This window comes from Rhyacophila brunnea, unplaced genomic scaffold (genome assembly GCF_057557595.1).
Source record: "Rhyacophila brunnea isolate RB1 unplaced genomic scaffold, BYU_Rbru_1.0 scaffold_14, whole genome shotgun sequence".
Lineage (NCBI taxonomy): Eukaryota > Metazoa > Arthropoda > Insecta > Trichoptera > Rhyacophilidae > Rhyacophila > Rhyacophila brunnea.
In genome coordinates this window covers 27,839,160-27,863,413 of record NW_028232796.1, presented here as the reverse complement: position 1 = coordinate 27,863,413, position 24,254 = coordinate 27,839,160, and the positions used below count along the sequence as shown (strand labels likewise).

Genomic DNA, 24,254 nt, shown 5'->3' with positions numbered 1-24,254 from the left:
GCGAACGTCACCGTGTCATCTCGGACGCGCGCCGATTTATTGTCAACGCGTCTCGCCGTAAATCATCGCCCCTCTCGCTTCGTCAGTCCGCGCAACAGATGGCGCCACCGCCGAGACGATTTCACATTTTTTTTTCGCCGCCCGAAACGAGCCGACGCCGTGCGAGCGCCCCGGGTGCGAATCCCCACGTGAGTAATGTATGCATTTCATTACTGGGATATACCGCAATTACGCGGGCTATCTTTTAATATCATCGGCGCGCTCTTTTTCAACTCGTCATCTGCCGGAGATATGCGAACGGTTTACTTAATTGGCGGTCCGCGTATTGAAGTGTTATTGATCCTGATTGGGGCCATAAATAATCCATATACGAGCCTCTTCATCACCAGCAGTTATCATTCCATTGTATATATCAGTGGCAAAGGGTGGAGGTAGGCTTTAAGATCTCACATAAGTAGTTCATACAAAACTTTGTTAGTCATACCGTCGCTGTTGGTTGGTTGGTTGGTTTGTCGAATAGACCAAATGAGTCGTATAGTATCAAAAGTAGATCTGTGCGTTATTCATCATTTCGAGAAAATGACGAAAAACGCTTTGTTGGGTTTTTTAGTGTTATAATAGCATGACATATGTTTCTACATTTAGAAATTAGAAATTCAATTCAAATTCAACAGTTCTACTTTTGTTTCCAAAGTATTGAACAGTTCTAATTCTGATCCCAAGCCCTATTTTCCATCACAATTTTATACCACACAGATATGATTTTGATTCGAATATTATATTGCTAATCGTACATTATGGCCAGAAGAATAATTTGGCATACAGTTAAATTTCGATATATTTGCGACAGTTCTACTTTTGATACTATACGACTCAAATGTCAAATGTTCAGGAGACGAAAAACAAATGTCATTATCCTATATTTAAATACATATACTTAGATATTTAAATTGTTGTTTTTACAGCATATGAATGCTGTATTCATTACAAAGCAATTTAAAGAAAAGGATGGTTCCGGTCCATTTAGATACAAAAAATCATTCTGCATAAAAAGGTCGATTTCGAAAAAAACGGATATTCGACAAACCAATCCTATAGCGACGATACGTTTTTCTTTTCATTGAATTATACTACAAATTGCAGATATTGTTAATTCAATTAAACCCTGCGTACAACAAACCATAATAGTTTAGGTATGCTATGGGCGATATATAATATGTTAAAATTGGCTTTTGGTTAGTTGTGAGTGTCATGACTCAGTCATGAGGATGAGTATCTGTGATAGCAGGTAATCATATAAATTCAAATGGCTAATGCAGCCGCAAGGGGGTTGGGGAGGTATTTTAACTCGTTGGGGAAGATAATAATATAGGAGTTATCAAATTTCGGAAGTGATGAATGCTATTTAGCAGTAGCGAGGGGCGGAGGTAGGCTGTTAAGATCGGACATAAATATTGCACACCAAACTTTGTAAGTCATCCTAATTTGTTTTCATTTAACTAAGAATACAATTTGCAGATGGTGTTAGATAGTTTTTAAAATTCAATTAAACCCTGCCTAAACCAAATCATAGGAGTTTAGGTATCAATAAAAACAAATATGTTTGGCTCGTAAATTTTAGTGTACACTTTTATGTCGGATATTAACAGCATGGCCACCACATCTTAAAGCGGGCCCTAAAGGCTAGAATCTTCGGCGCCCCCCTACCTATCGCTAAGGTTAAAGGCAGTATGACGATCTACAGTTGTATCCCAAATAGTGTTCGATGTAAAATTTAGGTTATTTTATGGCGATTTTTTAATATACCCATTTGAATTATGGAGTTGTCGAATATCGACAAATCAAAAATATAAAAAAGTAAATAAAAATAAAACTACATATTTTTTAATATCAGTATGTCGAAAGTGAAATAGCGCCGCATGCGAATTTTTTTACTATTAGTGCAATTTTGTGATGTGTGTTTATCTCACTTGGCTGGTAGATACGTCACACCGGGCACCCCGGGCTAGAGCCCTGTCAAACCTCCCCTTGTGGGGGCTATGATTAACAGCCTACCCCCACACTTCGCCACTGCTATTTAGTGATGTTGTAAGTAACTTTGTTCTTTTGCCTTTTTTCTATTTAATACCCAAGTCGGCAAGTATTCGTCGCTATAGGATTTGTTTCCCGAATAGACCAAATGTCAATTTTTCAGGAGACGAAAAACAAATTTCATTGTCGTATATTGAAATATCAGTAGATGTATCAATCATTCTTTCTACACTGTATGATTGCAACATTATCTAAGAATAGATTCCAAGAATAATATACTGGTATAAATCAGTAAATGCACAGAAAATGCGTTTTATTTACAAGTACTCGTGGTGGATATTCGGGAAATTTTTAGCGCTCTCTCAGAATAATGGATATTCGGGACAAAACATGGACGTTCGGGACTTAAGACCGTAGCGTATTGCTGCACGGCCCACGGATTACTGAGTGGTTAAAAAGTACGCACCTCAAATGTTATATTTATTTACACGATAATTGGTAATGATTACTTTTACTATTTAAATACCTAATGATCGTAATAACCCAAGTTCGTAGGTAATAGTAACATGCGGCATTCGCTTTTTTCGGTTTTTTTCGTAATAAGTAATAAAATAGTTTTTAATAATCTTTTTTTTTATTCAACGAATAATTCACAAGATTTAAGAATGTACCATTCTAATTATTGAACATACATAATTTTGAAAATCACTTCTGAGAAAATATATTAAAACCAATAGAAAAAATCTTTTTGAAAAAAGTAAGACACCCGGCAGGAATCGTCCCTGCATCTCCTGGGTTTACGACCAAGTTCACGAATTATCCACTATGCTACGAGGTGACATACTTATGACGACAAACTTTAACTATTGGCCTGTTAATACCTGCTCATCAGTATTCTTCAAAATCAAGCGACTATTGGCGATCGGTTTTTGTTTATTAAATAAAAGTAGGTATCTACTACTTCAATTACTAACCGACGTCACGGACTTCTCCAATATTTTATGATGGTACTTACTCGTACTTGCTAACAATTTTATATTAATACTTTTTCAAAAAAAAAAAAAACTATGTATATATATCTGTATATTATTGTACCTATATATTTCTATAATTAACAATTAAACTTATTACAAACCACCAAATAAATATTATATATTTACTATTGGAATGACAACACAAAATAATAGCATCTATAAATTAATTACCATTGGCTGCTAATATTAGGTAGGTACCAATATCCTAAGTATATAATATTCACCAAATAAATAGTTACTAACATACATATTAAATTAAATTAACTATCAGCGCATTCAAAAATAAATCATAGCATCGCCTTTATTTTCATAGAAATACCTAGATTAAATGTAAAATAAAGACAAACAATGTTTGATTAATAATAATTTGAAATAATAATTATTTTTTACGTCATAGTAGTTGCCGGGTCATACTGTAGAATTCATATAACCGTTGGGATTTTGTGTCATTTATCAAAACAAAATGCAGTTATTTAGGTTAAAATACTCACTTCCATAACTTTACTATAAGTTCAGGGCAAACTGGTGATGTATCAGCTATAAACGATCTCTTCAAATTAGATGAATTCACTATTAAAACAATAGTAACCTTAAAAACAATATCAATAAGACGAAATTTGAAAGAGGATTCCAGACGGCCGAAAAATATGAAAGTGGGCGTGATTGTTTTAGAGCTAGACAGCGTGAATGTGGGAGCGAGATGCACGGCGTCAGCGCGGTTTGATTGGCTAAAAGTCATATTCGGGAAATAAAAACTCAGCCAGAGATTTATTTCGACCGAAATTAACTTGGATATTCAGGTACGAATAGTTGGACATTCGGGAGAACAACACGGAGTAATTGTAACTTAACATGGCGTATTCGGGTTTTTCAAAAAAATATCTCTGTTCCTAGATAAAAAAATATTTTTTTTATAAATGATTTAGGTAGAGTTCGATAAAAGAAATTGAACTGCATTAAAATGTCGATTTCGACAAAAATAGATATTCGGGAAACAAATCCTATAGCGACGTATTGTATGCTGATAATAATATTGTGCAATGTGTGTACTGCATGTCATACGCCTCGTGTATTATTACACATTTCACGGGTTTTTTATTTCTGTACATACGCTTCCGGCTTTACAAATAGGTTTGTATGCCGATATTTATTTTGTTGAGAAATTTGCGAAAACTCTATCCATATAATTGTAGTGATTATTTTAATGAATTTTAAATATTCACAACGCTGGCTGCATTGGGAAAATGCAATACAAAGTTCGGTGCCTTTCAATCAGAAGCACCAGGAAACACAAAAATAAAGTCAGTGTGGCTGTAAGAAGGTACAATTCGTGGGGGTGGAGTTTTTTTGTGGGATAGAGAATTATGATGTTATTTTCAATATTTACTTCTGTATTGATTTATTTAAAAAAAACACATTGAGCGAGACGTTCACAACATGACATTTAGAATAAAAAGTACAGGTAAATCAACTTTTTCCGACCATGTCCGATCGGAAAAAAAACATATTATAGTAGAAGATTATGTCGAATTGTACAAAATATTATAACCATTATCTGCACGAATATAACATCTTGTATTCGAGTATCTTGCAATCATGAACTATCCACACTGTGTCAGATAATAATGTCCGCCGTGTTTTGTCCTGACCGCACAATCCGCGAAATTAATGAAATCATGCGGCATCTCCCAATTCACACGGTCCGTCGTGATTGATGCGGATTCGCCGAGGAGCGTGGGTGCAGAGGCACTTGTATTTCAGATGGGCAATCACCTGCTGTCGTTTGTGATAGCCTGATATTTTAAGATTGTACGACCGTGACCAATTGTCTCTTTTTTGCTGGATAAGAAAGTTTAACAATAAACGTTTTCTTAATTTAAATCCTTCTGAATAATCCGACATCATTTATGAACGCCTAATACTTTCAGATTGGATGTATGGAATGCAATGACATTAATATGGACGAATCATCTGGAATCGAAAATGACACTCACTTTATTGTCGGGTCTGCCGAATGGCATAATCTGTTCTAACGCCATTACAATAAAGGTGATATTGCTATAAATTCCTGATGCGTTTTGTTGGGTCTGCCGAATGGTTCGGTTCGAACGGGTTCGCTCAAATGATCATTGACATTAGAAACACTGCTCTAACGCCATTACAATAAATGTCATATTGCTATAAATTCCCTATGCGTGATATCGCATAATGGAAATTGCGTGATGTCTACCTATACATGCGAATGCGCGAATTTACTTGCAAGCTACTGTATTGAGTGCGTCGTCCATTAATAATGTCATTGATAGAATGTGACCATTATTATTCGCTATTGGTGTAGTTACGTGTTTCTGATTGACTCTAAATCAGACGTCGTCAATCTTTTCGCCACTGAGGGCGCAATACAACATTTGAAAATCGCCGAAAGGATTTATAGATAAATTATTAAGACTAATTAAAAGCTTAAAACTAGAGCGTTGGAGCAGGAGCACGGAGCAATGGGGTTTTACCCGGAGCACCGAAAATTTGTAGTACTCCACAGCCCCGAATGTTTTTTTATTCCTAAAATCCAATGAAAATATTATATTTATTTTGAAATTTGCAATAGCAGAGTTATTTTAAATACGGCAACACTGCCGAGTGAATAACCTCATTTTTCTGACAGAAGAGGCAGATAATGAAATACGATTTACTGTAGGAAAATTTGTTTAAGGGGGGACATGCTCGTCGAAGGTCAAAATTGAGTTTTTATTGTATTTTCAAACCATGATCCTGGACACTCCTTAAACGTTGTAGATAATCTATTTATATAATTTTGAAGCCTTATAAACCTTTATAGTTATTTTACACATTTGATGACTGCATGAAGTATTTTTGTTACATAAAATAGTATTCTTTTAAACCTCTCGCTCTAATGTTTTAGAATATAGTCATATTTCGGTACAGAACTGTGCAGTGGTGTTAAGATTTTTTACATTTATTAATTTTTATACGCATTTATAAAACCATTAGCATAATTTATTACGAGATAATTTTTGTAAAATATTCACGATAAAAAATTATATTGATAATCTCTGTGATCCCAAATTTGACAAGAATTAGGCATTTTATTATTCAAAAAATCGGCAAGATTAACACATTTGAAGATGATTCTAAAGATACTTTTTATAAGCTATGTCTTTGACCATTCAAGTGTGATAAACATCTTATGAATAATGATTGCTTTATAATAATTATTGACCTAAGAATAAGGTAGTGTTTTTTTGAAATACGCCATTTCTTTTGTCATTCCCTAGTGGTTAAGCTACAACATACGGCCGTAGCCATAAATTGACAAACTATAATTAAAGTAGGGAGTAAAATTATGTTAACGCGCGTGTTTGAACATGTACCTAACCGATTTTTTTTTAATTTTTTTTTAAACGGTACATGTTCAAACACGCGCGTTAATATCATTTTACTCCTTACTTTAATTATAGTTTGTCGATTTATGGCTACGGCCGTATGTTGTAGCTTAACCACTGGGGAATGACAAAAGAAATGGCGTATTTCAAAAAAACACTACCTTATTCTTAGGTCAATAATTATTATAAAGCAATCATTATTCATAAGATGTTTATCACACTTGAATGGTCAAAGACATAGCTTATAATAAATATCTTTAGAATCATCTTGTAATGTGTTAATCTTGCCGATTTTTTGAATAATAAAATGCCTAATTCTTGTCAAATTTGGGATCACAGAGATTATCAATATAATTTTTTATCGTGAATATTTTACAAAAATTATCTCGTAATAAATTATGCTAATGGTTTTATAAATGCGTTTAAAAATTAATAAATGTAAAAAATCTTAACACCACTCCACAGTTATGTACCGAAATATGACTTAATTCTAAAACATTAGAGCGAGAGGTTTAAAAGAATACTATTTTATGTAACAAAAATACTTTATGCAGTCATCAAATGTTTAAAATAACTATAAAGGATAATAAGGCTTCAAAATTATATAAATAGATTATCTACAACGTTTAAGAAGTGTCCAGGATCATGGTTTGAAAATACAATAAAAACTCAATTTTGACCTTCGACGAGCATGTCCCCCCTTAATAGAATTAATATGTAATGAAAATGATGAATTATAAACTTTATTTCAAAACTACTTATTTTTTAACGTTTGTATACATATACCCATTAAAACTTTTTACCCGGAGCGGAGCAGATTCTGGAGCGGAGCTGGAGCAAGTGTTAGATCCCGGAGCGGAGCAACTCAAAAAAGTGTACGCTCCAACCCTCCGCTTAAAACTGTGTTAGTACAATTTTCAAATGAATATATATATTTAACTACTAAACCAACTCAACAGAAATACTCAGCAGGCGATTTTGTTACTGTCATTATGTGGAACGTATTAATAAAAAAAGTATAAGAGATCTTTATTAGAATTCCGAGGGAAGATGTAAGGGAAAAAAATTTAAAAAATGTATCATTGTTTATGTTATCAATACATTGTAATGTATTTTTTTGTTGACGAGAGATGGAAATTGGGGTTGTTAACGAGAATTCTGGAGAAATATATAAGAGATATTTTGAGATTCTCATTTCTCGAGAATTAGAGAATTTTTTCGCCACGAATAAATTCAAGCCGCGATTGCGCTTGTTTAGCATTGGAGTACCTATCTTGGCGGATTTATTACGCGGTGTTTTGTCCTACGATTTTATGGTCTAAGAAAATTTAATGAGTTATGCAGGAATCTGTTCTTAGAATACAACGAATCATGTTGTTAAGGCTATACTTCAGCTGAGGCACTGTCGAAAACGATCGTGACTACGCAACGCACAGATTGTGCAAACGACGCGTGACGAACAACAAAACATAATTTGTCATAAAAATTCAACATGCGTTCATTTAATGTATGTTTATTGTTATTTAAGTAATAACAATAATATATTCATTGACATGTTTTGTTTTTCGAGTAAATACGTAACATTTTTTAGTTATCTTTACACGATTTAAGAATTAATTCCTCGGACGCCATCACAAAAAAAATTGACGTGCTCACGAAACGAGGTCGACTATCGCTCTCCGACTGGCAGCAGGCAACGCATTCAAAATTACGTCCCACCTATCGCTGAAAATTATTTACCGTTTCACTGAAGTATGCTCTTAAGGCTATACCTCAGTTGACCCATGGTCTAAAAAGATCGTGGCTAGGCGATGCGCGGATTGTGGGTCGCGGGTGCAAGTGACGCATGCCGATCGAAATAAAATTTGTCATATAAATCCAACATTCCTCCATTTAATGTTCTGTTTATTGTTCTATTAGTAACAATAATAATACGGTCATTGACATGTTTTGTTTTTCGAGTAAATACGTAAAATTTTTTAGTCATCTTTACACGATTTAAGAATTAATTCCGCCGACCCTATCACAAAACAAATTGACGTGCGAACAGGTCGACCGTCGCTCTCCGACTGGCAACAGGCAACGCATGCGAAATTACGTCCCACCTATCGCTGAAAATTATTTTCCGTTTCACTGAAGTATGCTCTTAATGGTTTCTAATATTGATAACCTCTGATTGTTTCTGATTGCCTGATACTTTTATTTTGTATGGCGATAGCAAAACGGATGTAACGGGATGGTATATACAATTTTTATTTTATAAAATAATATTCTCTTGTATATGTCACGTATTCGGCAATAATAATTCGCGTTCATATAGAGGTAAATCATCTCGTTGCTTATCGCCGCGTCCATACGCCTGACCTGACGTTGTGTCGGACAGGACTTTTCCCAGCTCGTGGGGAATAATTTTGTAATTTTTTTTATCGCCACATCATCAACATCGAGTCACGTGACATTGCGAGAGACGGCGTCGCCTGCACAGAGATGCAGGGCCACCGTTTAGGTTTATTACAAGAATTCATTCGATATTGTGGTGACCCTATGGTCGAGAGGGGTGGAATCAGTTTTGATAGCCTTTCACCCAGCAGTAAATCGTACATGATGATATGGTGATGATGATTTTAATTAGACTTTTTGCGCACTGAAGACATTTTCTCCTTCTTCGCCACTTTGATTCTGACCTTGTTTGCTGTATTGATACATTGCTAGGATCTCGTGCTATAAAAGCAATACTTACAAATGGACAGATAGATCAATTGGCATTTTTAGAATAATGTGGTGAATGAGAAATCAATCCCTCTATCTACTACGCCTTAAGAGCATACTTCAGTGAAACGGCAAATAATTTTCAGCAATAGGTGGGGCGTAATTTTGCATGCTTGCTAATCGGAGACCGATAGTGGATCTGTGAGCACGTCAATTTGTTTTGTGATGGCGTCCGAGGAATTAATTATTAAATTGTGTAAAGATGATTAAAAAACGTTACGTTTTTATTAGAAAAATAAAACATGTCAATGAATATATTATTGTATTACTTAAATAACAATAAACATATAACATAAAATGGACGCATGTTGAATTTTTATGACAAATTATGTTTTGTTCGTCACGCGTCGTTTGCACAATCTGCGCGTCACGTCGTTTTCGACCATGCCTCAGCTGAAGTATAGCCTTAAGTGTTGTATTTAAGTAGGATTCGTTAACTGGGGTTATTTGTCTACTAAGACCAACAAACTGGGTAAGCCAGTTCCTTGTCGTCTATGGTGATTTCGCAGCCGATAATAATTCCGATCGTCACTTTGAAGTCCTGACTCTTCTCTTTCGGCAAAGTTTCAGTACACACGGATACAGACGACACTTTATGGTCACTAAAGATAAAATATAACGGCTGAGCAAGTCCAAGATCCTATTAATATTTTTTTATAAACTCTTTCTTTAAGCACCAAGGTTCATGGTTGTTACATCAGTCCCGTGTAGCTGGATTTTGGCACAAGGAAGTGTGTCACTTTTTCACTCTTACACGTTTATAGCGTCTTGGAAGGCGGCTGCATAATACATGGCATGTGGAGATTGGGTAACTCAAATCATTAAGGTTGTTTGTATCTGGTGTCTCTTAGCCGGCTCTCACATCAAAACTCGTCTCGCCTACAACGTGTCGAATACGTCGATGTGACGTCATCGTTATTCACAAAACACACGTTGTCAAATGGAGCTCCGCAGATTGTCGAATGCGACTGTTCCATTTGAAAAAAACATCTGCTGTTGCAATCGACATGTTGCATGCTTCTCGCGCTCCGAGTCGAAGACGCCATGTCGCATACAAACACCTGCGAATTGGACTTTCCTATACGCCGATCGCCGTATTCGAATATATATACGTTTCGAAGGCTACGCGCGACTGTCACTAGGTAGATGTGCACGGTGCGGACTTCACAAGCAACATTGGATCGCCGTTCTCGGAAGGTTTGATTTATGGCTGTGCGGCACACGAGACGAGTTTAGATGTGAAAGCCGACTTAGGCCTTCCGCTCACGCAGAACTGGTTGGTGATAGAACTCAACAACTGGGGCCAGTGATTGATGCTTCGCACACGACGCTACTGAAGCCTAATTATCTCATAACCTCAAACTATCAAACCCATTGTCTTCCCTACTTTATTCTACGCTTTTTCCGAAATATATTTACCGAAATATTCTGGCAGCCTGTAATTATAGAGGCAGGAGTAGGTATTTCTCAACATCTGCCACATAGTTTAAATTAAAAATCGGTTCGCCCATCTTTAATTTTTGACGTCTTGACTTGTTATTGCTTGTTTAGTTCAGTTCAGTGCTACCAATTTCGGTAAGAAAATATGATTTTTCACCGAATCTACTGATATTGGTACCACTGTTTTATGGGTGACTGGACACTGAGAGACTGGGATGTCATGTATGTATGGGTGGCTTGTCGCCTCTCTTCGGTTTGGGTCGCGGACGTTTTGAAACTGAGAGATTCTAGTCTTGCCGTCAGCGAGATACATTAGTTAGATACTGAAGTTTCAGTCTCGTCTTTTTTGAGTATTTACGTGAGCGGATGGCCCTAGTGTTAGATTTCAATGATTAATATAATCATGTGGTCATGGTTTGTGGCAACCCTGTCCGGTGTAGACGGCGTGGGCGTCGGTCTGTTTCGACTTCGACCAAATACGGACATCGTTTGACCTCCGACCCTGCTAAAAACCGCGACCGACTCTTGTGTTTTCAAAACCTCATATAGTTCGTCCAACTTGATATACGATTCAAATAACATTATGTACCTACAGATGTAACTATAGGGTGGTGAAACGTTTTGATTATATATCGTATTATGACCGTTTCGATGTGAAATACAGGTGATTTAAAAAGTCATAATTTGGACATAATTATATCAAAGATAGGTTCACATACGCATAAGAGTTGACAATATTTTTTCGATACATGTTATAAGAAACATAATTAGTACTTATATATATATATAATATATACACACATATTATTTTTTAATTGCACAACCAACCCATTATCATCCTTGTATTCCCTACGATGGTTATGGGTTCTTTCTACTTGACAATATTATTATATTACGAAGAAATTTATCTACCTTTAATCAATAAATTATGTTTTGTAAATCCATTTGAATTTGTAACAAACGAGTTTATTTAAAAAGTCTAAGGTATTTTACAACGTTTTTCTTAGCTCGTATTCTTATTTTTTCGGTGGTTGTTTGTCCGGTACAAATCATGCAATCGATTTTTAACCAACTTCCCGACTAGCTAGACATTTGAAACTTTTAGAATATATCAGAACACGATGACAATGCATTCTTTTAATACTTTTAGCCATCTTTAAGCAGAATTGAATTCATTTTCAGTTAATTCTGTTTTGTATGGAAAGTTATTTCAATAAAATCCGTAAAAAGTAAAAGACTATTATTGCTTGCTAAGCGGGTGGTCCTATCAACTAAATTATTAATATATACGCGCGTTACTATGGAAATCAAAATGAAATGTGAAAATGACATTTCCGTATTCTATATTTGTTTGTTTTTTATTTACTTCATATCAAGTACAAGTTTAAGCATATTGAGCATAATAATTCAACAGAAAATTTAAAAACGTTGTATATAAAAAGTTCTTTTTATCTTGTAATTATTTTTTACTTTTTTGAAATAGATTCATCTTTTTCTTTCATATCGTAAATATCGGACAGTGTGTTTCTATAAAATATCCAAATTATGCCATTAAATCATACACAATTCTAGATATTTTATTTATAGAAGAATGTTTTCTTATTTATTATGATTTGGTTTAGGCATTTAAAAAAAAAACTACCCAACACCATCTGTAATAATTTTAGGTATTCTTAATTCAACGAAAACAGGTAAGTATGACTGAAAAACTGTCCACTATTTTGTCGGATCGCCCATAGAATACCTAAACTATTATGGTTTGGTTTAAGCTTAATTGATTTTTTTCTAAAATAACCAGCACCATCTGCAATTTGTGTTGTTAGATCAATGAAAACAAACAAGTATCCATAACTGAGTGAGTTTAGTGTCTACTATTTATGTCGGACCTTAACAGCCTACCTCCACCCCTCGCCACTGGTGCATTGTATAGCGGCTAACATGGGTTAAGGCATTTTTGATATATTCTGAATATAATGAAACTATCACAACCGCATGATTTCTTTAATGGTGTCAACTGTCTATTCTTGGTTGCTACTAAGGCCAATTATCTTGCATTTTAAAATATTGCTATCCATATGATTAGCTTCATTATTTTTGTTATATATACACTAGAATCATTTTTATTTTTATAATTTCCCTGTGCTCTTCTCTCCCCGGCACTTTGCATTAGAAAGTAACTTCTTTCAACTCAGTCAGAGCTCACTTTGAGCGTAGCAACCTTAGTCCTGGGTATCTTCTCCTAGGGCATTCCCGGCCTAAAACTGAACTAGATGCTTCACATCGCCAATGTAGTGCCACGTGATACGCTCGATTAAGACCGGGTGTGGTACGTGGCGGGTTTTGGTTTGGAGGAATTAATGTCAATTCTTAGTGGAAAGACATTGTTATAAATACAATTTTGTCATTGAAATTTTTTATTATAAATAGTTGTAATATTGTATATTTCGTAATGTCCAATTGGAGCTAAAGAAACCCGGTCCTGATTATTATTACATTACGTGGAATAAGTACTACATATTTTGTTTTATATACATAAGATAAGTCGACGTTGGTGGTAAAGGTTTCACTTGGTCTTACCATCGCGTATTCAACCCTAAATTTTTCCACTGCCGATGACCAGTTCCTAATTATTGATTTCCCTTCTGTCTGTGTAGCCAAAAACTGTAAAAAATCTTTGAAGACATCGAAATTTATTACAAGCTAAATTGTTGTTTATTTTTTTATTTGTAGAATTGATATATCGAATTGAATCATTGTGATACCATTGTGATGTCCACTTTCTTTACTATGGAAAAATTTAGTCGTATTAATCTGCCAAGTTTTTTTTATTTTACTTACCCTGTTTTCAGTCATTCGGCATAATATCGATATTCACAACAATTGCCGACATATATCTACACGTATTTATTTATACGGCCCTATTCGCGGGCGGGCCATAATAAAAATATTTTATTTGATTTTTTACGTCCAAACATTTATGTTCGTGGCACGACCTTAAGGATTTCTCGGAAATTACCGTCTGTTTCTCTTATGTTCTCCTGTTTCCCAATTTTCAAATCTATACTTATCATCTACATCGGTTATTGGCGATCCACTGCTGGAAGAAGATACTTACATTCATTCCATGCACGAACCATACAAAGTGTTTTATTTGCCAGTCAGGAAGGGTGTCTGTTCGAGGTAGAGAAAATTCCTAAGACAACCATTTACGGGACATTTGACTAAATATAAAATATTCTACAAAAAGTGATGCCAAATCGAATTTGCGCTAATAATTGTATGCCTTCTTTAGCCGGCCCTCTTATCCAGTAGGCGGCTGGAAACTGAGATCAATGTGTGTAAAATAATAGTCACTGTATAATGTGCGCAATGATAGGTAGGCAAAGGCGCAATTCCCTAACGCAACATGACGCAACCGATTCGTGAGAAAATTTTCAAAGGGGGCCTCCTAAGAGTGAAAACCTAGCACTCCTATTAAATTAATATATATAGAAGGTTTTGATTAAAAATATACCTCCATTATTGTAATCTACACACTTATGTTATATTCGATTGTAAATATAAAAATATAAATGCATGGATTTATTTGTAAAATTTAAAGTAGATTGGTCAATGTTTGTCGTAGGGGGCTCTAAATCAGTCTGTTCATCGGGCCTCTACGTCACTAAATGCGTCACTGGATGTAGACTTTATCGTTTGAAATATGGGTCGTTCCATGATAATGAAGTTAACTCTGATAATTTAAGGACAAATCGATTAAAATTCGATACAAAAAACTTTACATTAATCCAATTGATTACATGTATTAGTAGAAGATTCGGTAAACTTGGATATAGTATATCGTCGGTGTTTTGTAAAAAGGGTGAATTAACCAAAAGGCTATTTTACAGGAGGAGGATTTTTAACTTTTGACATTTATTTGATTATAAATGTCCAACAAGTTTATAATAAAGCTCAGAAAGAATACTGTCTTTATAATAGGATTTTATAATATAATAGTTAAATAGGCCTAATTCGTCACATTCGCTTTTTATCCGTAACACTAAGTGGATATTCGCCATTACGATTATCGTTTTTAAGTACTTTCCTGTGGAGATACAAATTCGCCGTAAGTTGGTGAGGTACATAGGTATTGTTTTTTTCATTAAAATCCCAATTTCGCCAAAGTGGTTGATTCGCCCTTTTCACAAAACACCGACGATATTATTATCTATGTGTGTTAATCCTACATGCCATTTATGCAGTACTTATTTGACATTACATATTTGTTTGCTGTAAAAATCCGCCTTTTGAACCATACTCGAAACATTTTTGACTTTATAATGTCTTCGTTCCTGTGGTTGTTTTTTTCAAACTATTTTTTTTTATAAATACCCATTTTTTGTTTTTTTTTTGTTACAGGTTCTTCAGTATCATCGATCAGTTCTTGGCGCAGAACGGCAATAACGGTATATAAACATAAATTATCTATTTACATTATATCCTACATTGATGAACGAAAAAAAACTATTTTTATATATTGTCAATCACCCCTATTCATTTATACGGTGATGTTTGGGCATAACCTGTTAACTGCAAAATGTTGAATTTACCGGAGAGCCATTTTAAGCTTTGAATAGAGCCCACATAAATTTCAGTTAATTTTTTTGTTTAAAATTGAAAAAAAAACATTTTAAAATAAATAACTGAAGAAGAATATGACAATACTTAGATTGTCAATTATGTCATTAATTAGGAAAATAAGGTAACTTATCAGTGATCAAGCTATGATAAGGTATTTGGTCATGTTTTGACCAAACTAACCACTGTGTTTGTTCACATATCCTCATATTATTACAATAGCGTTTTGAGCATTTTAAGTGAAATATAGATATCGGGTTATTACCAAATGGAAGATAATACTATAGTGACCCAACTTTTACTCTTAAACATAAAATGACCAAAAAAGCAGTTATCAGGTTATGTCCAAACAACACCTTATTCCACTGTTTGATGACAAAAACCACAAAAAATAGTCAGGCCGTGACACGAAACTGTAAACTTCGATGGTAGTGCTAGTTATTGCCCACACTTCGAATGCAATATGGTAGACTGTTTATAGAAAATGGCGATTGCTGCATAATGAAATAATTTGAACGAACTAACATGCAATCGAAAATCTTCATTTATTGCACACAGGTTTACCACATTGCATTCGAAGATAATCAATAACTAGTGCCTACTACCATCGTAATTCGAAATTCAGTTACACGGCCTTGCGCTTATATTTTATACTAAGTATATGACTGTTATTATCGACACTTATTAGATATATCTCTTAGCCGACTCGCACATTAAAACTCGTCCGTCTGAAACGTGTCGAATACATTGGTGGAATGCGACTTATTAGTTTGAAAAAAAGATCTAGTGCTGTTAGTAACAAATCGCATGCATCTCGGGCTGCGAGTCGAAGCCGCCAAAACGCATACGCACACCTACGAACTGGCTATTCCTATACCGGCTCGCCGGTCGCCGCATACCAATATATCCACGCTTTGAGAGGTTACGTACGACTGTCGCTAGGTGCCCACATGCGCGGTCTTCATATGCAACATCGGAGCGATATTCCTAGGTGAGTTTAGATGTGAGAGCCGGCTTAGTGGCTTAGTAGTTTCCAAATCTATGTTTCAAATTGATAATATTTTTTGTTTTCAATGTGTGTTTGGGTCAGGGAACTCAGAAATAATGGGACATGAAATACCTACCTAACGGGTAATGAGAAGCAGGTAATCTAGGATAAACTTAAACACGTGTCAAGAACACGTCATACGTCGAATACTGACAACTGCTCTCGGTTTATGCATTGGCGCTCATTTAATATTGGTGTATTACACACACTATTGCAAGTGCATAATGCGTGTTTCATTTTCGTAGGACACACACATAAAATTCCTACATCAAAATGTAGTGTATTGAATATTGCCTATCGCAGGGTTTCCCAAACTATGTTCCGCCGAACATGAATAGGTGTTCCGCGACCATTTGGAAAGGTTTTATACACTGCAACACATTAACGCTTTCGCTGCTGAATAGATAATGAGATTTTAATTGCCCCCTTTAAAATGCACGTTAATTACATCGATCGGCCGCCTGGTCATTACGCACCGTGTGCGTCTTCCGCGTCCAAAGTATTAATAGATCTTCTACTAAGTAGAAGTAAAATAAGTAAAACTAAAATAATTAAAGAATCTAATTCACATTGAAAGGCGAGTGATGATCAATCTCCATTGATGTTTATGACGTCAAGTATCTAGATAGGTAATGGGTCCCACAGGGGTGGGGGGGAGGCTGACAGGCCTCTAGCCTGAGGGCCTGGGCTTACAGAGGGGGCTCGACATGAGAGATCGATCAGTCAAGTGAGATAAACACACATCGCAAACATGCACTAATAGTAAAAAAATTACGCTTGCGGCGCTGTTTCACGTCAAACTTACTAACATTTAATGATATGTATGTGGTTTTGCCATGCTTACAATTTTTGATTATTGTCGATATTTGACATGTCCATAATTGTGCATATCAACATAATAGTGGGTGTATTAAAAATACAAAAAAATCGCTAAAAATACCCTTAATTTGACCTCGAACACCATTTGGAATATGCAACTGTTGATCATCACATTGCCTTTAACTTTAGCGATAAGTAGGGGGCCTGCCAAAGATCCTAGCCTGGGGGCCCGCTTTGGGATGTGGGTGCCATGATCTAGGTACAGACGGAGGACCATGTTTTCTCACACCGTGCGCATGATGATGCAAATGATGGGGTATATTGTTCTTAACTGACCGGCTGACAAGTTTTGTCAGTTTAACGACAGTTGCCAAAATTGGCAGAATGGTTAGCTGCGCTAATAAATAACCTACAAAATAAACTAAGTGTTCCGTTAAAATTTCCGGGTTTGCGAAGTGTTCCATTGCAGAAAAAGTTTGGGAAACCCTGGCCTATCGGAATACTATTTATTATCTGTTCTGTGGTTTGGGTCCACTACACTCACATAATTAAATATTGTTACTAACTACATACACACAGTAAGCAACGCACTTTTTCCCCTGGCTCTGACTAATCTTAATGATAGAAAAAGTTTAAAAACATTTTTCGATCCGAAAGGGGCGTTTTAAAATGCCTAATCGTATTACGCTCGCCGTACTTCTATATACATACATGTCAGTAATTGAACTTAACATGTTGGTGCAATTTAGTTAATTTAAATACGTTTCGTTTTAGATCGTAGGCGCAGATTTCTTTTAAGAAGTTCCATTTGAGATGTTTTGATAGCTCCTGTAGTTATTTATAGCGTCGGCTTACCCATTATACCATTACATACTTGCGCCTATGGCATCGTCGATGGACCTATCTTCAATCTTTATCTACGTAAATTAAACTTGAAGTTATTCGGGGAAAACTGCAATGCTAACGTAAAACGTTACATGTTGCAACACGTATGACAACACTCAGGCCTCAAATACTCTACAGTCTACTGCAGTGGTTCTTAACCGGTGCACCGCGAAAAAAATGATAAACGCCCAAAAATCCGCGAAATAGTGAAAACCGAAAAAGTCCTTCGCGAAATTATGAAAGCCGACGAATGATCTAATGTGATTTCGATTTCGCCGAATCGATCAATGCACTGGGAATCTCTAGTTTCAGTACTAGTCGAAAACATTACCAGCAGTACTAAACCCTATACTTGACCGAGTTGTAAATATAATAAATTTCATCAAATCGAGACCTTTAAAAACACGCATTTAAAAAAAAAACCTTGCATATCGATGGAAGCCAAGTACGAATGTTTCCTTTTTCACACTGAAGTGAGCTAATATTACTGAAATATGCAAAATCTGACAAGCTGAAGGTACCTGCCACATTAATTGATTTTCACATCAAATAAATTCCATTCTGTTAAGGGTAATTTTATTTACAGTTTTTTCATATTATGATTTTTTTTCTTTGACTGTTATGTAGTCGGTTTAATTTGTAATATTACTTTTATTTATAATTTTTTCTTATGATCAAAAGTGCACCGTGGCTTCGAAAAGGTTAAGAACCACTGGTCTAGTGCAATACCTCGAATTTATCGATATTATTTTGTAGGCATCCACAAACACATGTCATTTAATGTACCGCCGGACATAGTGTGAATGCAGCATTTTTGCAGATGAAATAAACACATACTGTGCCGCATGCAAGAAACTAGTAAGCGCACGGCATGAATGCCGCTTGTGTGAAGTTCAAAAAACAATAATTACAATAGAAACAGACTGCTGGGGCATTTTTACTAAGCACAAGGCCGTACCATTTCTGTTAATTACGTTTTAGAATATAATGCTATATATTAGCCATCATAATAATCAGCCAGGGTCGATCCACTGCTGGATGAAGGCCTTCCCTAGATCCCTCCACTCTTATCGGTCCCTAGTTCTTCGCTGCCACGTACATCTACCGACCTTTATGAGTTCGTCTATCCAGCGCGTTTTAATGCGTCCCTGTGGGCGTTTGTGCCCCTTAGGTTCCACTGTATGACGCCATCTGTCCAGCATTTGTCCACTTGCCGAGTGATATGTCCAACCCATTACTATTTTATCTGCTTAGCGACCTCATCGAGATCATAGCGATCACATCGCGTATTCCTGTCTGCTTCCTTATCCATCATTGTTCAACCAACGCTCACGTATCTATGAGAAACGTGGACTCTTAATGTAAGAGAAATTTAAAGATTACGTATAGCGCAACTTGGCATGGAAAGGTGTATGTTGGCCATAACGGGTACAGATCACAAAATAAATTATTATTATAGTAAGTTTATGTTATCCTTACTAGGTAAAAATGTGACTGAAACTTAATTGTACTCGCTACTCTCCAATCAAGATGTCCGTGTTCCACATTTTTAATAAGAATTAATAATTGCCACGACACTCACGGTGGCCGCGCGGCTTAAGCGTCGGCCTATAACGTCGTGGGCCCAGGTTCGAATCCTGAGTCTGGCAAGTACACATATTGATTTTAACATTTGTGTATATGAGTCAGAGTATGGATCTAGGTTGAGCAAGTGGCTGACATCCATTTCTCGTAAAAACAAAATCTGTTAATACAAACTTCCACTCTGTGGAGGGCCATATGATCCTATTAGGATTTGACATGGTAGAAAGAAGAATAATTGCCACCCTTTCGTTTTTATATTATATTTGTGACTTACTCGTATTTTTCTTTTTCTTTCAGGAAAATTGATAGGTGTCCATTGCACGCACGGCTTGAATAGAACCGGTTATCTAATATGCAAGTACATGGTAGACAAGATGAAATTCTCTCCAGACTCTGCCATACAATGTAAGTCAACTTTTCACCTATATTAATGTTAGGCTAGGCATTGGGCTAGGCATAGAAAGCCACTATTTCAGTCGATTCGTCAAAGGTGTTGAAGAAACTTTTCATTTGGAAGAGAGATAGATCGTTGTTGTTTATAATGATAATATTTTTTTTTTTTAAAACATTTAATGCAAAAAATGAATTCAGTCAGGGTTGGGAGTCCCTTAGTCTCTATTATATCGTCTATATTATTACCACGTTTTTCTTAGCTCGTATTCTTGTTTGTCCGGTGGATGTTTATCCAGTACAAATCTTGCAATCGATTTTAACTAACTTCCCGACTTGCTAGACATTTGAAACTTTTAGAATACATCAGAACACGATGCCAATTCATTCTTTCAATACTTTTAGCCATCTTTAAGTAGAATTGAATTCATTTTAAGTTAATTCTGTTTTGTATGAAAAGTTATTTCGGAAGAAATCCGTAATCCAATCCACTATTATTGGTTGCTAAGGCGGTGGTCCTAGCAACTAAATTATTAATATACCTATACTTGCGTTACTATGGAAATCAAAATGACATTTCAGTATTCTATATTATTTGTTTGTTGCAAAATAGCAAAAAAAAATTGAAAAGATTTGTTGACAATTGCCTTATTTGTCCTTAACTATTAATACATAGAATTGTCAAGTTTATATGATTCAACAGAAAATTTTAAAAGTGGTATATAAAAAATTCTTTTTATCTTGTAATTATTTAATAATATTTTTCAGTGTTCGAAAGTTCAAGAGGTCACAAAATGGAGAGGCCGAACTACGTTTCAGGGATCCGAGGAGTTAAAGCGAGTTCAAATCGAAACGAATACCAGCAGAATCATTCTCGTTCACGTCACACATCGTACGAGCAGCCCGAGCAGCAAGCCAGCTACTACGATCAGCGCTATAACGACTACGAAGACAATCGTCCCAGCAGATATCCCAGCGCAGGCCAAAGGGGATTTGACTTCTACGCTCCGCCCCCGAACCAAGCGCATGACACGCAGCAGACCTCGCAACCTAGCCGTGGACCGCCGAGTGGCTATTCCATCGGATCTCAACAGGGCGCTAACTATCTAGGCCCGCCGCGCGGTGGTTATAATTTCGGGCCGCCGACCAGTACGTATTATCGCAATGATCAATGACTGTAATGGTGTAAAATTTTCTCAGCCTGCCTTCTAATCTAAAAAAATGTTTTGTATAAAATGGTTTTAGGACAATGTGGAAGTAAACTGGCCGTTAAATGTAATCTAGTATAATAATCTAATGAAATTATTGTTATGTGTTGACCATAATCAAACATCATTGAACAATTGTATCGGAAATCAAATGCCACATAATACAACATGTAGGTATACATACTGTCTTCTATATTATAACTGATCAAACATATTATCAATTTGTTATAATTAATTCTGTGTCTGAAAAGAAATTGGAAATAAGTCTAAAATTTTTAATTTTATCGAGAGCCAACAGAAGGCTGAGTTATGTATTCTCATGTTTTTGTGTACTAAATTGGACACAGTTATGCAGAAAGTAGCCAGTCCACAAAAAAAAATATATATATACTTAATATAGATCAGATGCGAGAAGGTTTTCTTTACGTTCTGCTGAAAATAGCCAAGCCGCAAAAAATATTCTTGAAACTAAATACTATTTACAATTTTACATTTTTAATATCATGTTGTTGCTAAAGTGCCATTATCTCAGCTCGACATTATTGTGGACTGGCTACATTCTGTATAACTACGTTCAATTGTGGTTATTATGAAAATAGTTTGTTTCTCATGACGTAAATCAATTTATGTAATTTCATATAGGTAAATAAATTTTAAAATAAAATAAACGAATTTTACTTTTCTACGTAGACACTAAAATCAGTGACCCATCAAAAAATCATACTTATCGGACAATATAACTATACTGTTTCCTCGTTCCCAGTGGTTACCAGTGGCGGATTATATCATAGACATATACATACGCCCGTTTTATATTATCAGTCTTACAAGGGCCTCGAAGTGCATCAACATTTAAATATTTTGTGCATATGTTTGCTATATGCAACGATTAATATTATATAGATTGTTTTAAATGCATATTTTTCATTTTAGTTCAATGTAAAGTGAAGTATTTTCTTGGGCGAAAAAGTGGCTTAATCCGTCACTGCAGTTGCAAGTATACGGCGTATGCAAAAGGGTAATTCAAAACATTGAATGTTTTTTTCCCGAAAATTCATAAAGAATCATGTGCATTACGAATGTGCTATGCTAGTTTCCTTTATGTACTATATTATACGCTAGTAAAAATATTGTCTCAAAAGAGGTATGCTGATCTTTCATGCTTGGAAAGTTCTGTGTTACATATATAAGATATTCCTCGTAGTCCAATGCGTAAAACTTGGGGTATCTCATCCGGGTGTTACTGGATGGATTCCCGGTGAGCTCACAATACGTCTATGTGATTTTCTCAAAGCCTGGGTGTGTATGTGATTGTTTGACTTCTACTACTGTGCAATACTGTATCACTACACTATTATCATTGGGCCGCACCGGTTGTTGTAGTATTTAAACGAATATTAGTACATTTTATGTGTTATAATTATAAACTATATATTATTACAATGTCGAATTTATTTTACCTGTAACTACAAGTGTGTAATGAAATTTATACATATAATATGTATATTTGGTATGTTTTTTATAATATTATATTCCTGTAATGTTACTTTAATGTTAATGCTCTGCTTACAAGAGGCGGTTACAAGTAAATTGTACGTAAAACATTCCACCGAGGCACAGTTCGCCTTGAGCTTTCTATCGGAAAGAGATAACCGTATACTACACGGTGTGCAATTTTATTAGATTCAATATGAACATTAATTCAATTTTCATAGCTGATTTTTGCAACATTTATGAATTCAAGAATGAAAACCTAACCTAACCAATAATCCAGTATATCGGCTATTTTCAATATTTGTTTGCTGCTTGCTTCCTGTAAACTGTAAACCGACAAGAACCGTGTTTTATTTAGACATGAATTTTATGTCAGTACTATACGACACAAAAAGGTTGGACCGTCTTTAATATACGCATATATTTATAACGGTGAAGTGTGATACGGCTATATTATATACTTACAAGTTTACGGACACGACAAGAGACACCCGGCGGAAAAATACGACGTTTGCAATTTGAGAATTTGATTTGATAGTTTACAGTTTAAAATATTTTAATTTACGTAATTTTTATTCTGTGTGCCTCTAATAAGCAGAGCATTCACTTCAAGCTCCCATCCACACGGAGTGTCGATTTCAGTCCAGAAAATTCACATGTTGATTCGTATATTGTGTTAAATCCAGAACATAAATATAATAAAAATGTTTGCGGTTATATGGTTAGCAATCATTTCTCATAGAAAAATCTGTTAAGAAACCTTCAAAAGGCTGTAAAGATTCGCACCGAATTGCAAAGCCAATGAAAAAAAATGTGTTGGTTATATTGTTTTACATCTACTAACATTCGGTGTGACTATTAACCAATAGATAATTTAATAAGGCTTAAAGAGAAATGGTCACACTGATACCACAGTAATGTATTGATAAAAGTACCTATCTAATTATATTTTATTTATTTTGAATAAAATGATTATGTATTTAGTTCAGAATATTAAATCTATATGGTTGTCTTGTTGTACCTAAATGTAAAAAGTGTAAACAATTTTTTGAAATATCGTCATTTTTGTGTAAATTACTTTATTTATATGATGTGTTTTTAACATAACAGTAATAAAAAGACATTATAAAACCGAGTTTTATTTATTTGAACTGGTAGAAAAATCAGGTATATTATAGGTATCAGGGATGTCCAACGCATCATCGGATGGATTTTTATCGACGCATAGGAATTGAGCCGTTAAAATGTACAAATCATTTACCTACCTACATACAGTTGTAATATACATATTAAAAAGATTTTATTGGAGTTTTGAAAAGGAAGCATCAACCAATACAGTTTTTATTTCCTTAATTAGGTTATTTGAAGTCGTTTTACTATGATTACGTATGACGAAGCTAGCGCGATCTCGTCGTGTCGCTTGATTCGTATTGCATCAATTATGGTCTACCAGAGGTGTGAGAGAAAGAGAAGATGTAAAAATCCGCGCTTTAAACTGATTTTCTAATTTCCCCGCACCGTCATGCAGTAG

General features: G+C 35.2%; 1 protein-coding gene across 1 annotated transcript in view; it reads left to right on the top strand.

The window, feature by feature from the left end:
* LOC147075815 (RNA/RNP complex-1-interacting phosphatase homolog) overlaps positions 1-23,843 on the top strand; it is a 130,288-nt gene extending 106,445 nt beyond the window's left edge. The window contains exons 6-8 of the mRNA XM_085942132.1: positions 15,077-15,123; positions 19,929-20,036; positions 20,790-23,843. Of these exons, the coding sequence (XP_085798258.1) occupies positions 15,077-15,123; positions 19,929-20,036; positions 20,790-21,196 (562 nt within the window). The 3' untranslated portion in view covers positions 21,197-23,843. The remainder of the gene's footprint in view (positions 1-15,076; positions 15,124-19,928; positions 20,037-20,789) is intronic.
* Positions 23,844-24,254: the final 411 nt, after the last annotated feature.